This window comes from Zalophus californianus, chromosome 2, assembly GCF_009762305.2.
Source record: "Zalophus californianus isolate mZalCal1 chromosome 2, mZalCal1.pri.v2, whole genome shotgun sequence".
Classification (NCBI taxonomy): Eukaryota; Metazoa; Chordata; class Mammalia; order Carnivora; family Otariidae; genus Zalophus; species Zalophus californianus.
The window spans coordinates 49,552,237-49,567,671 of record NC_045596.1 but is presented as its reverse complement, the minus strand read 5'-3'; the positions used below and the strand labels follow the sequence as shown (position 1 = coordinate 49,567,671).

The 15,435-nt window shown below is 34.1% G+C and overlaps 1 protein-coding gene across 10 annotated transcripts in view; it reads right to left on the bottom strand.

The window, feature by feature from the left end:
• ADGRL3 (adhesion G protein-coupled receptor L3) overlaps positions 1–15,435 on the bottom strand; it is a 1,229,798-nt gene that overhangs the window by 519,816 nt on the left and 694,547 nt on the right. For all 10 annotated transcript variants that reach the window (XM_035726124.1, XM_035726125.1, XM_035726123.1 and 7 more), the window contains one exon: positions 1,833–2,042. In XM_035726124.1, coding sequence (XP_035582017.1) covers positions 1,833–2,042 — 210 coding nt within the window. The remainder of the gene's footprint in view (positions 1–1,832; positions 2,043–15,435) is intronic.

The following is a 15,435-nucleotide window of genomic DNA, read 5'->3' as shown; positions in this document are numbered from 1 at the left end:
GATGTCCAGTGTCAGCAGGCTAGAGAGAAAGCAGAGCCTAATCGCCACCTAAGAGTCAGGAAGAGGACACCTACCCAGGAACAAGAAGAAAGACATGTTGAGCTAAGATGTATTCTACTCCAACTTTTCATATCAATCTTTGTTCTCTATGCTACTTGTCAGAAGTTAGTTTTGTGCAGTATGCAATGTGTGGCGAAATTTATCATACCATATGTATATCAGGAAACAAAAGTAAGAATATGGTTTCTAAATGAAAAGAAATCACACAGCTTTTGAATTGCAGGTTAACGAGAGAATGAAATGATTTCTTCTTAGAAAATAACACAGTTTTCCATTTCTTGCTTTTTAGAATTAGAACTTCAACTATTAATTTTTGTTATCAGAAGGCTTTACTTTTTTGGGAAAAGAAATGTGCTCTTTGATTGCTTATTCATATGTACGCATTTATGGGAAAAGCCATCACATTTGTATATGATAACCAATTAAAAGTATAATCACCATAATTGTACCCTTTACAGCCATTAATCATGAATGTGTATTCACAAACATGAATCCGACTGCATTTTTATTGTAAAGTACTCCAGACTTATGGACACATACCAGAGGACAGCATTAAGTGAATGAATTATTTATTATGCCTACATGTCTTCTAAAAAATGGAAGTTTTCTTTTCAATTATAGTTTTAGTCATGAGACCGAACATGGACTATGAATCTTAAGTCAATAGAATGGGCCTCACAAAAAGTATAAGTAGGCGTAGAGTCTGTTGAGTAATTAGATACTGTTACTCATATTTTCTGTTTGGTTTTACCAAGCAGTTGGTTAGTGCTGCCTCTTTCCCCGCCTTTCTTCCCTTACTTCCTTCTGTTCCTCCTCTTCTTTATTTTCTGGTATGACTAAACATAGTTTGTAGTAAAGTACAAAGCTGACATTAAAGATGTAAACAGAACTTGTGCAAATATAATGTGTCAAACAAAATTTGGGAAGGGTTTATAAATTCTAAAAATGACCTATCGTTTGAACTATTTTCCAAATATGTCAATTTGAAAAACTCACTTTAGACATTTTAAATATGATATAAACTATTTTTGTTTTTTTTTTTTTTAAGTATATGATAGGGGCAGCTGGCTGGCTAAGTAGGAAAAGTATGCAACTCTTGATCTTGGGGTCATGGGTTTGAGCCCCACTGGGTATAGAGATTACTAAAAAAATAAATAGACTTAAAAAAAAAAGCCTGTGATAAGCTTTGAAAAATAACAGTTATATATATATTAGGAAAGACACCTTTCCATTCCCCAAATGATTTTACTTAACTTTCCTCAATATTCTGTTCTGATAAAAACAAAGCAAAACATGGGGCGCCTGGGTGGCTCAGTCAGTTAAGCGTCTGCCTTTGGCTCAGGTCATGATCCCAGGGTCCTGGGATCGAGCCCTGCATCGGGCTCTCTGCTCCACGGGAAGCCTGCTTCTCCCTCTCCCACTGCCCCTGCTTGTGTTCCCTCTCTTGCTGCTCTCTCTCTCTCTCTCAAATAAATAAAATCTTAAAAACAAAACAAACACACGCACACACACACAAACTAATGAGGAGACACAGTTCTTGAGAAAGTCAAGGTTATGAACAGAATTTCTCAAGAAATATACAGTCATACATCCCTAACATTCACTGCTTCTTTACAATAATGGGGTTAAAAAAAGGGAAAACGGAACAAGATCTGAAAATTAATAATTATCTTAGACAACTGGAAGAGAGGGTACTTTCAAACAAGAATATTTCAAGTACTGGAAAGCTGGAAATGGAGATATTTTTCCTATTATTGGTGTAAGTTGCTTACTGGTTGGTCAGTTCGGTTGATCCCGATCAGGAAGAGCAGTTCAGCTACAAAAAGGCTGATGCAGAGGTTCTTATGGATGGTATTACGGTCACTCTGGAGCCCGCGGAAAAAGCAAAATGTGAAGATGCAAATCAGGAGACAAACAAGTGACAGCAAAATTCCAACCCACGTGATCACATCCAGAAGAAGGTCATGGACTGCATCACTGTGCTGGAAATACAACAGAAAAGCCGTAAGTTGCAATTATGCATAACAAATTATGAAGTCTTATGAGGACCTGGATTCATGGAGCATGATTTTCATAATGTACTACATATCCTATGCACACATAAACAAGATAACTTAATTATTTGGGTTTTCTAGGTCATAGGTAAAGCATTTAATATTCTCCCTGAGGTGTAAATCAGTTTGATATTCAGGGATGACAATAGTGTTTGCACTTTTTTTGGTTATATATATTTTCAGGATACAAAGAGTTGAAGCAAATCAACATAATTCTGACCTACGATTTTAGGAAAAAGCTTTATTTTTTCAACTCATATCACTTTTATAGGCTATTTTTTTTGACAACTCCCACCAGGGAATACTCTAAAAAATTAAGTTATACACTTAGGGAAGTGGTGTCTCAACTAAAATGCTTTTTAAATCACCAAGGTACTTTTAATAAAAAAATACAACTCTTCTGTCATTTAAGTTCTTTATCAGAATTTCCAAGGTTGAGTTCATAAAAGTATGCATTTTTATGGGAATCAGTTAATTCTGATGAACAGCCACATATGCATACCATTTGTTTAGTGGAAGATCTAAAAGAATGAGGATATTCACTGGCTTTATATTCATACTGAATGGCTTAAGGAGATCAGGAAGTTTGATCCTTGAAGGGTTTTGCATGAATAGAGCCTGTTATACATAGACGGAAAATAAGCATTCAGTATTATATCCCCGATAGCAGCATAAAACACATAGGGCTAATAAACAGAAAAAGCTCATAAAAGCTTCTGTACTAAAACTGCATTTTTGGGGGGCTCTGTTAAAATAGTCCTGTGAGTTCCATTCCTTTCACGTACCTTGTTCTGTGTACTATCTCATTTCTGTCCTTGTTCTAAGATTCCAAACTCCATTCTTTCCCCCTGGTAGTTTGCCTCCACCCAAAACCACTTCTGTGAAGCATTAGAATTTATAGTGGCCCAACATATCGGTATACCAAGATGCTGGAGCAGAGTTGAGAAACTCTATGACTATCAATGCTTCTTTTCTTTGTAGGTTTCTTGAAAAGCCCTGAAGACCTACTTTCCATAAGTAGGGGAACAAATAAATAATGGTTGATTTATAGAAATGATATTCTGAAGAGCAATTGAAAATCAGTGTTCTAAATTTATAGTCACAAACATGGATACTTCTCAAAAACCTACTATTAGATTTTTTAAAAGTGTAAGTGGCAAAAGACCTGTACAGTATAATGCCATTTATACAAAATGAAAAAAAAAACACAAAACAATGACATTGATTTTTATGGATATATATTTAAGTAGTAAAAGTGTAACATAAGCATGGGGAATTTTTTAGTTGAAAACAAAGCAGTGTGTTTCTAACTGACATCTTTTTCAGCTGTGTAGATCATACACACTGATTTTTATTTTAGGATGGAAATTACTACATTTAGTTGTCTTCCACACTGTTAGCTCACTTCAAAAATACATAAATATCCAGGTTTTCTAGTGTTGTTTGTTTTTATTCAAACTTCATACTTTTCTGCTTTATATAAAACTCATGCAAAGATTATTCTGAATATGGAAATTCTTACAAGCCAGTCACTATGCTGTAACCTAAATCATAGCTCTTCTCAAAGCAACAGATAAGTCTTCACAGTTATTTGATAAAGAACTCTGCTAGAACACTGTCAATGAAACAGTTCTGAAATATTCCTGCATAACTCTAGATATATTTCTCAGAAGGAGCTCAAATCATGAAAGAAAACTACATGAAATTTTGCTATAACTGCTTTGTTCTCCAGGGGACATTACTAAAGTAGTGTTGGGTCTCAGATAGCTTAAATTACTTTTACTGTTTGAGAGTGGAAAGTGGTTAGTGCTACCTGGTTCCCTGAACAGAGGGCTATTTGCTCTCTTCTTTGACTCAAAGGAAAGATGCTGTGATTGAGTATCAAGCACCAATGTTCAGCACAGCAGTCTTCTATAATGGGAAAAATGGCAGGTATAACACATTCTCAAATGTATCCTAAAGACCTAAAACACTAACAAAAAAAAAAAAAAGGAAAGAAAGAAAAGAAGAAACCAAAAAATTCCTGCCTTTGTCTGGGTAGTTGCATTATTAGAAATGCATTTACTTTACTCAGTGCCTTCATAAGTCCTTCAAAAACCCCATGCAGAGTTATTAAGAGAAGAACACCAGATGTCAAAACATCAGTACAAAAAGTACATTACACTCAAAGACAGAACAAAAATGTCTACTGATTAATTCGCCTTTCAGGTATTACTGTCTAGCTCAGAAAACATCAACACCAACTACCTTGTATGTACTATACTGTGATAGCAGCACCCTTCAAACACAACTCACCACTTGAATTTTATAAATAAGATGAAAGGAATAGAACAATGGATATTAAATGCCAAAAAGAGCTGTGAGAATAGCCCTCTTTATAACAGTGTGCCATAATAGAAATTCCAGGAGGCCAAGCCATGAAAAACAACAACAACAACAACAAAAACCCTTCAAGAGGATGACCAGTTGAATGAAACTCTTAGGTATGGTTGTAACATAACAGACCACACGTATTCTTATTTTCAAAGTTCCACGTTTGTGAGCACTATATTACTTAATCACCTACAATATGTACTATATACCATTATGTACCTTGTTATTTTTATATCTTATTAATGTTATATCCCAGCACCTAGTACTGGGCTTGACACACAAAGATGCTTAAGAAATATTTGTTTTTAAATGATGGCAATAATCCCCTCTGCTTAGACCAAATGCCTTAGAGCTGAATTCTCTATGTCAGTATAGCTCTGCATTCATTGACCAAATGCCTTAGAGCTGAATTCTCTATGTCAGTATAGCTCTGCATTCATTTAATCTCCACTGGATGTTTAAAAAGGTATCAAATATTATATGTCCAAAACTGAGCCCCTCATCACATCCTTTTTCTCCCTCTACCATCCAGAAAAACTTCTCTTCCCTCTGTTTTTCCATTTCAATAAACAACAACTTCATTCTTTGAGGTATTCTTGCCAAAAACTTAGGAGTCATATTGATTCTTCTCTTTCACTAAGAAACCCTGAGGAAATCTTGTAGGTCCTGTCTCCTAAATCTGGCAGTTGCTCATCACCTCAACTACACCAAATTGGCTGGAGCCACCCATTTTTTAATAGCCTCCTAACTGATCTTCCCACTTTGACCCTTGTCCCCCTTCCCTCTATATTCAACAGGGCAGAGAAATTCTTTTTAAATATATAATTCAGGTAATATGACTCATTGATGAAAGGCATCCAATGTTTTCCATTTCAATGAAAGCAAAAACCACTCTTCCCCTTGTTTCATAAATTCCACATATCAGTGAGATCATATGATAATTGCCTTTCTCTGATTGACTTAGGATCATAGGGGAAGAGAGGAAAAAATGAAACAAGTTGAAACCAGAGAGAGAGAGACAAACCATAAGAGACTCTTAATCTTAGGAAACAAACTGAGGGTTGATGGAGGGGAGGGGGGAAGGGGGATGGGGTAACTGGGTGATGGACACTGGGGAGGGTATGTGTTGTAATGAGCACTGGGTATTATATAAGACTGATGGATCACAGACCTGTACCCCTGAAACAAATAATACATTATATGTTAATTTAAAAAAAAAAGTAAAAACCAAAGTCTTTCAAGGGTCTACAAGGCACTATAACATCTGCATATCTGTGACATCATTTCCTAGTCTCCCCTTCATTCAGTTCATTCCACCTAGTTGGACTGCTCCATTCTTTGAATATGCTGAAGACATTCCAGTCTCAGAGGCTTTGCCTTTGATGTTCCTTTGGCCTGGAATGCCCTTTCAAAAGATAGCTGCATGGCTTACTTGCTACTCTCCTTCAGTCCCTCATTCAAATGTCACCTTCTCACAGAGCATTTTTCTGAGTCACCATATTTAAAATTGCAAACACATTTTCCCTATTTTTTTTCTCTATTACTTTCCCTGCATTATTTTTCTCATCAGCACTTAATCTAAACTATATATTTTGTTAATATTGCTTGTTGATTGTCTGTATCCCCCACTAGAAGGTACATTCCAAGAGAATAAGTTGTTTTATCTCTTCTGATCACCAATGTATCTGCAGGTCCTACAAAATTGTCTACCATAGAATGGATGCACAATTAATATGTTGACTAAATAAATGAATCTCTCTTAAATTATCCCCACCTTCTAGAATGGATTTCAATTATAACCTAAAAGTTGTATCATGCTGCCCGTTATACAATTTTTGGGACTCTTAAATCTCGGGTTCTTAAATCACCTACTCTAAAATCTTAAGTAAAAGATAAAATTAGAGTTGGAGAATGAGAAGGTTGTTACACGATAATATCTTAAGATATATCAAAATGTCAAACTGTTAAACAATTATGACAATGGAGACCAAACTATGCATGGAAGAAGACTTTAGGAGTAAATTGTAGAGTCTAAAGGCATGGATTTAACCTTGTCAGTCCAATTTCACAATTGTTACCTTGAACAAACTACTTAACCTTTTGAGTATCAAAAGCCTCATACACGTAGAGATAAAATAAATCTTCAGATTCCTGTGATAAGTAATTAAGAAAATACATATGAAAGCAAAAAAAGAAAGATAATATATATGAAAGTGAGAAAGTCAATTTTTTTTGATTGTTTGTTTTGAGAAATGTGGGATCTTTTATGTAATTCTTACACAAGGTCATTGTTTCTTATTTCCTTTTTTAATCTGAAAACAGGGGCACCTGGGTGGCTCAATAGTTAAGCGTCTGCCTTTGGCTCAGGTCATGATCTCAGGGCCCTGGGATGGAGCCCCATTTTGGGCTCCTTGCTCAGTGGAGAGTCTGCTTCTGCCTCTCCTCTGCCACTCCCCATTGTGCTCTCTCTCAAATAAATAAATAAAATCTTTAAAAAAATCTGAAAACAGTCTGGATTATTTCCTTGTTTGGCAGCTACTTTCATATAAATAATCAAAAGTTTATAAAAATGATAAGGGATGGATCAGAAAAATAATAACCGGAACAAAAATAAATGTTAATATTATGTTAACTAAGGACACAAAACATTATTCCAACTAACTGATGAATTACCTAAGTCCACTTGATAACATTGCCAATTTAGTTTATGTTACTAATATTTGTGTTACTGATGAATTAAGGTCACAAAATTCCTACATCGTCCAAAGGAAGCAGATTTTAACTTTAGAATTTGAATTCTACATTCATTACTGTACAAATGTGTTTATGACTTTTGAATAATAAAAGATAAAGGGGCTCAATTTCACCTTTATATTCTTCCTTCAGTTATAACAGAAAGACAAAGTAGCAACAGGAGATATATACCTTATATTTTCCCCCCCGAAGGTGTACCATTCATAAACTAGTATGATTTGTTGGAAAAAATGGCTTGCAAACTCATAAAAAATTTTTTTTAAATACAAAAAATCAAAAACTTCAAGGAGATTAACTTCTAAATAGAAGATGGTGAGGTGTGAGAGAAAATCTTCAAGCAGAATGACGGAGTGATTCTCAGAACGATATTCTGGAAAGAAGATACTTTTGGGAAATGAAATGATTCTATCCTCTCTACAAAGAAATTTTTATTAAAAACAATACTTATTTTTCAGGCTTTCTATGAAGTTTCTATTCATATTTGAAATGCCAAATATTTTGTAAAACCTATGGACAGCTTGCTGAGTAACTCAAATACCACAAAAGGGTGAGTGTCATTTGGGAAATAAAAATGTCTTAAACAATGATGTTTTGTGAAAGCTACTCTGTCAATGTAAAACACTCAAATATACAAATAGGTACATTTAATGAAACTAAATCCAAATTTACAGAAAAGGGAAATGTGACTTTTGTCTTATGATTTATAGTAATTCAATCTGAGTACACTAAGACCTTTTGCGGAAATCCTGATGTTTCCAACTTTATTGTTCAAAAGGCAAGTCAACAAACAAGATGGAGAAACAGATTTTGAAATGGTTTTCACTTTAACTGCATAAGTGTTTGCAGATGGGGCACAAACTATATGAATTAATTTTGAAACCCTCTAGATGGTTTTTCTTTTTTCAAACTTTTAGAAAGTTGCATTTTCCAGACACTACTTGAAAATCACCCTCTAGTAATTATTAAATGTGGGCCAGTAATTATCAATAACCTGTTTTACTTTCTGCATAATAATGTGTATACTTAAATGTACAGCCAGATATGTTAAAGCATAATAACATGATTTTTAAATTGCCTCTTAAACATATCTCATTCTGAAACATTTGTAACATAGCTAAAATAAGTTTTCTTTCCTTTTTGCAAACATATGAGCACTTGCCTTGCTACTAATGGATCACATAAGTCAGTAGGGTTACAAAAGACTATTTTCTGATAAATGTTGTATAAATTCTGTAAATCAGTTCCCAGCATTGCTCTAACTCTTGGGAACCAGGTCATCAGACACAAAGTTCACTCTGCAAATGTTTGAGAAAATAAAGGGCTCAATGGACTCAGGAAATTAGGAATTTGTTACAGAACAGGATGAAGGTCAAAGTTGAGTAACCCAGCGAGAAAAGCAATATAACTGCATTTCTTAGAATTTTTACAGTAAATTAACCAAAAACTCAGCAAAACATTTGCAAGTTTGTATTACATTAAAAAAAAAATCTAAACATTTGCAGGCTTTAATTGCTAAAAGAGAAACACTAGCAAGTAAGAGGTCCCAAAAACATCCAAAACCAACATCCTTTGGATTCAATAGAACTTATTCAGCAAATCTCCTTGGGTTCAAAATCAGCATAGCACACTCTAAGTTATTGAAAAATTTCTTGCTTTGAATTAAAAAAACAAAATATGAGGTGCCTGGGTGGCTCAGTCAGTTAAGTGTGTGACTCTTGGTTTTGGCTCAGGTCATGATCTCAGGGCTGTTAAGATCAAACCCTCCCCTTCCTCCTCGGGCTCTGTGCTGGGTGTGGAGCCTGATTAAGATTCTCCCTCTCTCTCCCTCTGCCCCTCCCCACTTTCTCTCCCATTCTAAAAATATAAAATAAAATAATAATAGTAAGTAAATAAAATCTCACCATAGTTGGTGAGCCAAACTTACAACTATCATAAAGAAGGAAACAGAAAAAGAAATAGTAGAAAATGTAGGAACTAAGAAGCTTAGTGGAGTTGAGAATTAAACATAGTAATAGGTTAAAAAGGGTAGATTAAAGGTGATAAACCAAAAACTGTTTAGTGATCAGTTAGAACTTTTTAAGGAATGAAATGATCGAGCAGTAAATAAGATTTTAGGAGTATCTGGGGTGAGGGTAGGAAAAGAAGCTAGGCAGACAAAGTTCCATCCTTAGTATTTCTGAGTTATGTAATGTGATGATAATAATAGCTAAAATATAACTTAAAAATTTAAGGGCGCCTGGGTGGCTCAGTCGTTAAGCGTCTGCCTTCAGCTCAGGTCATGATCCCAGGGTCCAGGGATCGAGTCCCGCATCGGGCTCCCTGCTCTGCGGGGAGCCTGCTTCTCCCTCTCCCACTCCCCCTGCTTGTGTTCCTGCTCTCGCTATCTCTCTGTCAAATAAATACATAAAATCTTTAACAAAAATTTAATATTCTGTTGGAAGTGCTTATTTATTAGGATATCTAATCATACAAAACATTACGATGTGATATTATTATCTCTAGTTTATAGATGAAGAAACTGAAGCACATTGAGTAAGAAATTTATCCCAGATGATTCAACTAGTATGCAGTAGGGCTAGGATTGGTGGGAGTGTAACTAACTGTTTAGGTTTACTCAGGACTATCCTAGTTTTAGTACTATGTTTTTGAACCCTTGGAAAGTCCTCCCCAAGACATAAATGGATCCCCGCCATCAGAGATGCTTCAGAAATTTGGAAGAAAAGTACAAATCTGAATGACAGCCTAAAAATCAGAGGTTAGAAGCTATACTATCTGTAGTGTTGAATGGATGTAGCATTGATTAGCTACTTTCTTTAGTAACTCCTATTGTTTTTCACCCTAACTCTTGATGTTGGCATCCATGATTTGTACTTCCCAGTATTGGATCATCCATTGCTGCATCCCTCTGAGTGATAGAGCTTTAGTGCTTGGGATCATGTCTTCCTCTATGACTTTGGGTTAATTTTTGTGCCTTGTATCAGGATAGCACTACTTCAGTTTTTAACATTGTAAATATTGTGACCATGTTTCTAACAATTCATTGATGAAACTGAGAATGACCCTAATATAATAGTATGACAATACTAAAAAGGGCTAAACAACTATGTTATTTTAAAGACACATGGAAGAATTCATGAAATCAGATTAGAGAGATAACCAAGACAGAACATTCTGAACAATATGCAGAAATGAATTTGGGACCACACATACACATGAAAGAGAAGGTTGTATGAATGCACATATGGAGGCTGAATCTCACAAGTTTGGGAAGAGACACGCAAGTTTTTGTAAAATCAAAAGGTTTTTTTTAAAAAAATCCCCCCCCCCAAAAAAAAGACACCAATGCTCAGTTGAAACTAACAGTCATTGAATGCACTGGAGTATGCCATAAGAATAAACATTCATTGTTGTTTTGTTCCCTTGATTTTTCTATGTACCTAAGGAAAATTACTTTTCTTGATTTGGAGATTGCAAATAAATGTGCTGTGGATAAACAAAGGGGAAAATTTTGATAGCCATGGGTTTTGGCCCTTCATAGTGTAGAGCTCATTCCATCAGATTTTATTAATAATCATACTTTCTATAGGCTATCAAATGATGTATTGAATCTTGGCAACAAAAAATGTTTCCCCTACCTCTTAGGTATTTTGATTTGAAACATGGAGTTGAAATCATTTTCTTGATTTCTATAAAAATTTTAATGAAACTTCAGAAGACACAAACAAAAGATTGTTGACACCTTGTTTAGGCATAAAATAGACTTTACTCATCTATGTGCATATTCAATAGACAGTGCAAATGTAAATTTTGGAAAATTCCATTTAGCCTATAAACCTTTTAGAAAAGAAAATAAACAGTTCTTACCTATTAAATGTCCTATATACCTTGTACACAAGGCAGCTAAAAGGATATGTGGTTTGCTTACCTGTGATAATGAAGCTTTATAATGAAACTTTTTGGTCACTTTTCAGTTTCCTCAAAATGTGCAGTTTTTTGTTTTGTTTTTTTTTTTAACTTTCTAAAGGTAAGGAGACAATCTCCTGAGACATGTCTTACAAGATGGATATCATTGCTCCTGGTCATAGAGAAGATGTTAAAATCCTGGTCTTCTATAAAATCCTCTTTTCAAAGTGTGGGATAAAAAGACTGTCTTTCCCTAATTTTGAAATATATGACAGATGAGAATGAAGAAAAAGTTTACAGTAAGAGAAATTTTTATGATGTTTCTACAGAACTGATGAACTCTGAAAAAGCTATAAGGAACCTAGAAAAGGTAAACTGATCTCATCTGAGTTGCACGGAGTTCTGTGTAGATTAGGACAAAATCTCATACAGAGAAAAACATGACTTATTTTGGGGGGATTTAAGACTATTTTCAAAGAAAATGTCACTACCAAAGGCAATCAAGTTAAACAGGACTTTCTCATTCCTTTACTAAAACTGTAACTTATTTGGAATCCAATCTTGAAATCATAAAGTGAAATTACGTCAGTGCTTTAAAACCATTATCCTTGATAGTGTTCTACTTTATGTTAACAACCAGAGTGCTTGGAAGTGTTTAAAAATGATGAATATTTTGGACATGGACAACATATATGATGAATTCACAGATGCAAAAGAACTGACTAATAAAAAGCTAGTCTCCCAAATAAGTCTCTAGATACAAAGTGGAGGGGCATATTTGGAGAGATGGGAACTAATTCCTACAAGTCTAAAAACCTATTAGGTAATGATATTAAGTAAAATCCTTTGTATTCTATACTCAACATTTTTTTTAAGGTTTTATTTTTAAGTAATCTCTACACCCAATGTGGGGCTTGAACTCAACAACCGCAAATCAAGAGTTGCATGCTCTACCAATTCAGCCAGCCAGGGACCCCTATCCTCAACATTTTTGTTGAGAAGATATTTAGTTTGATGCCATCACATTGGATTGACACTAGGAATCTATGTAATATGGGCTTGGTAAAAGCAGAACTATAGGTCAAAGAGAATTTTACTTTTGACTATATTCACTTTTAATTCTCTTAAAAAAAGACAGAAAAAGACAAACAGATAGAAACAGTTCACAGCTATTTCTTTTAAATATAAGTCCTATCTGTTTAATTATTGTACTTTTTAAGTCTCACATTTATATATCTGAAAAATATGCAATGACATAGCCACCAAATTTAAATATCCAATAAAAGATCTGTAGTATCAGAGGACAGAAAGACACATTTAGAAAATGTTTCTATAGTTTCTCACACTATTAGCCCTACTATTAATTAGTATTAAAGACTACTAATTGTCACAGTTAAGCAGTAATAACACATGTGTATAATTACTTATTAAATATTAAGTATATTTTTGATCTGGTAGTGCTGTTTCTCATTGAGCTCTCTAAAAAGCTGATCACCCTAACTTGTGGTCAAATACTCTCTGCTCTTCACAACTTCACCAACAGTGGAGAGAACCACAGATTCTTTCCTGTATCTCCTTTTATGGCCCAATTATACTAAGCTCCTTAGAAATGGATGGAATCCAGGCTTGCCTCAGTAAAAATTTCTTAAAAATATCCTTTGACTGCAATGATTAAATCCAGCAGTTCTTTAAGACAAAGTTTGCTGGTGATTATTCAGGAAATTTCCTAAATCTCATACAAAATGGGTAACTTCTCCTAAGATTGTTACTATTAACACACACACACACACACACACACACACACACACACACACACACACACAATTTTTGAAAGTACTTCTTAAAGGGGTTAGATGATGTGGCACGGTGTAGCGAAGCTGAAGTATAGTGAAAGGAAATAATGGAACTGCCAGACTTGAATTACCCAGATATGTTTATTGTTACATATGTATCATTCTTCTCATAGAGTAATTTCCTTTGTCATGTAAGCAAAGATAAATTCACCACAATAAGAAAGAACATTTTTAAAATAGAAACAAATCAACTTAGGCTTAAAAGAGAAAGTAATTTTGCATAACTAGATTATGAAAACCATACAAATAGAAACTGCATCTAGCCCAAAGTATCTAACAAAATCTTGGTAGATTCATTCTAAGAACTTTCACTGGATGCCTACTCTGCTTCAGGTACTAAATAAAACAGAATGTAAATATAAACCCTCAGACACACACACACACACACACACACACACACACACACAATACATCTCACTTTTATTTCTTTATTCCAATTTCAATTGATTTTCTTAACTAAAGCAACTTCAGGAAAAAGAAAAAGGGGATGGTTCCTGGGCCTCCTTTTTGCCATTTTCATGAATAAATTTATTGCATTTTAAACAGAGTAGGGGTCTTCCAGATAATAACCCTAGGGGCAATTACCTCATATGTCTAGGGACAATAACTTGAGTTAACATTACATTTTATAAAATTAACATCTTAAAAGTTCTATGAATTGGTTATTTAAATTTGCAAGCAACCAACCATAGAAAACCTTTAAATGGTGATGCTTACACTGTAAGGACACACATAGTAGATTGGCAGTCCTTTGAATTGTAGAGACAGGAAAAATGGTTTAGTTCAGCCATATTTTTGTTCAAATGCTTTTAAAATCTTATTTATACAAGTAGACCTTGTTGCCTAACCTTAGGAAGCTGTATAAATAACTATTTTGAAAATCTACCCTAATTCCTTAAGAGTCCAGTAGTTCTCTAGCTTTATCACTTTATTTATTAGACACAGGAATGAAACAGGCTAGGAAAAAAGAAAATCACTGAATAGTCTCCATGTTAAAAAAAAAGTAAAATTTTGTGATCTGGAACAAATAGATAGTTAGTAAACATATCAACTAGTTCTTACTAAGAACAGTATAAGCAATTAAGGATATTTTTAGAACATTAGGGTGGAAGAGTTTTTATGCTTAGTTGGTTGATAATACCTTCTAAGCATGGGTAAATTGGGTAAGTAGAGCTATTATATTTAAATTAATAAAAAAAATAATTCCTTCAGTTAGTCAATGCTAAAAATTATCTCACTAATGAAGAAGAAGAAATGCAATCAATAAAAAAGTTATGTATTGATTGTATTAGTGTTGATTTATGAATATACTTAAAATTGAATTTGGAAGTGCTGATATTACAGGAATTTAATGTCCATATAACCAACATTTTGAAGGGCTGAAAAGTTATTTGTAGTTATGATAATAACTTGCTGCAAATCTATTATTTGACAATTTCATTGTGAAAAAAAAATCTGTCACTTCAAAAAGTGAGACAAAGCACTAGCCTAAACTCTTCTCTTTTTAGGGAAACTTAGCTGTATAGCAGTAGATAAAAATCATCACATTTTATTAGAAACAAAATTAAATATTTGGGCCTTGACAGTTAACTACCCCCAGAATCGAGAGCTCAAGGGCTTTTGGGACAGGTAAGCATATCATGTATTAAAAAAAATATATTTTTTCAGAAAACTTTATAATTCTCAACATGATTTTAATACATTTTTGTTACTCAATCCCTAAAATAATTCTGAGATAATGTTAGAAAAAAATTATTAGTCTTATTTAACTTATTTAACAATAGGAACAGGGAATTCAGATGATTTGCCTGTTTTTCCCAAAGAACTGCAATCAGGACCCTAAGTCTCCTGATTTTTAATTCTTATTGCAACTTCCCTTCAGATTATAAAATGGGCAAATAAATTATGATAATAATACTTGTTGTGGTATTGCAGATTAAATGAGATAATGTATATACACATTAAAGAAATGACATTCATTCCTATTATTACAGGACATGTCAGGCCCTTCTGAGAGGTGAAGTTCTCACTCAATCTCCACTCTTTGGAATCTCCATAAACTTGATTACTTATTCCTGATAAAATATTTCAAACTAGAATTGCAGATGAATCTCCAGCTGCTATTTTTAGCCAAGCTTATTTACTGAAGATGATAAAGAACCTAAAAATGGTAAGTGTAAAGATCCAAGCTGTGTATGAGAAGATCACAGGTTTCTTTTTGCTTAAAAATTCCACTACAACCCCGAAATAAAAACAATCAGAGTGTTATTAATACTCTTAAAAATATAAAATTTACTGAAAAATGTACTGTAAGACCACAAAAACCCAGCCTTATTTCATGCTACTTCAACCCTGTCACTCTCATTTTGCTTAAACAGTTATGTGCCTTCATCTAGAGCATATTCCTTGACGCTGCGAGGTCGAGTTAAGACTCATTC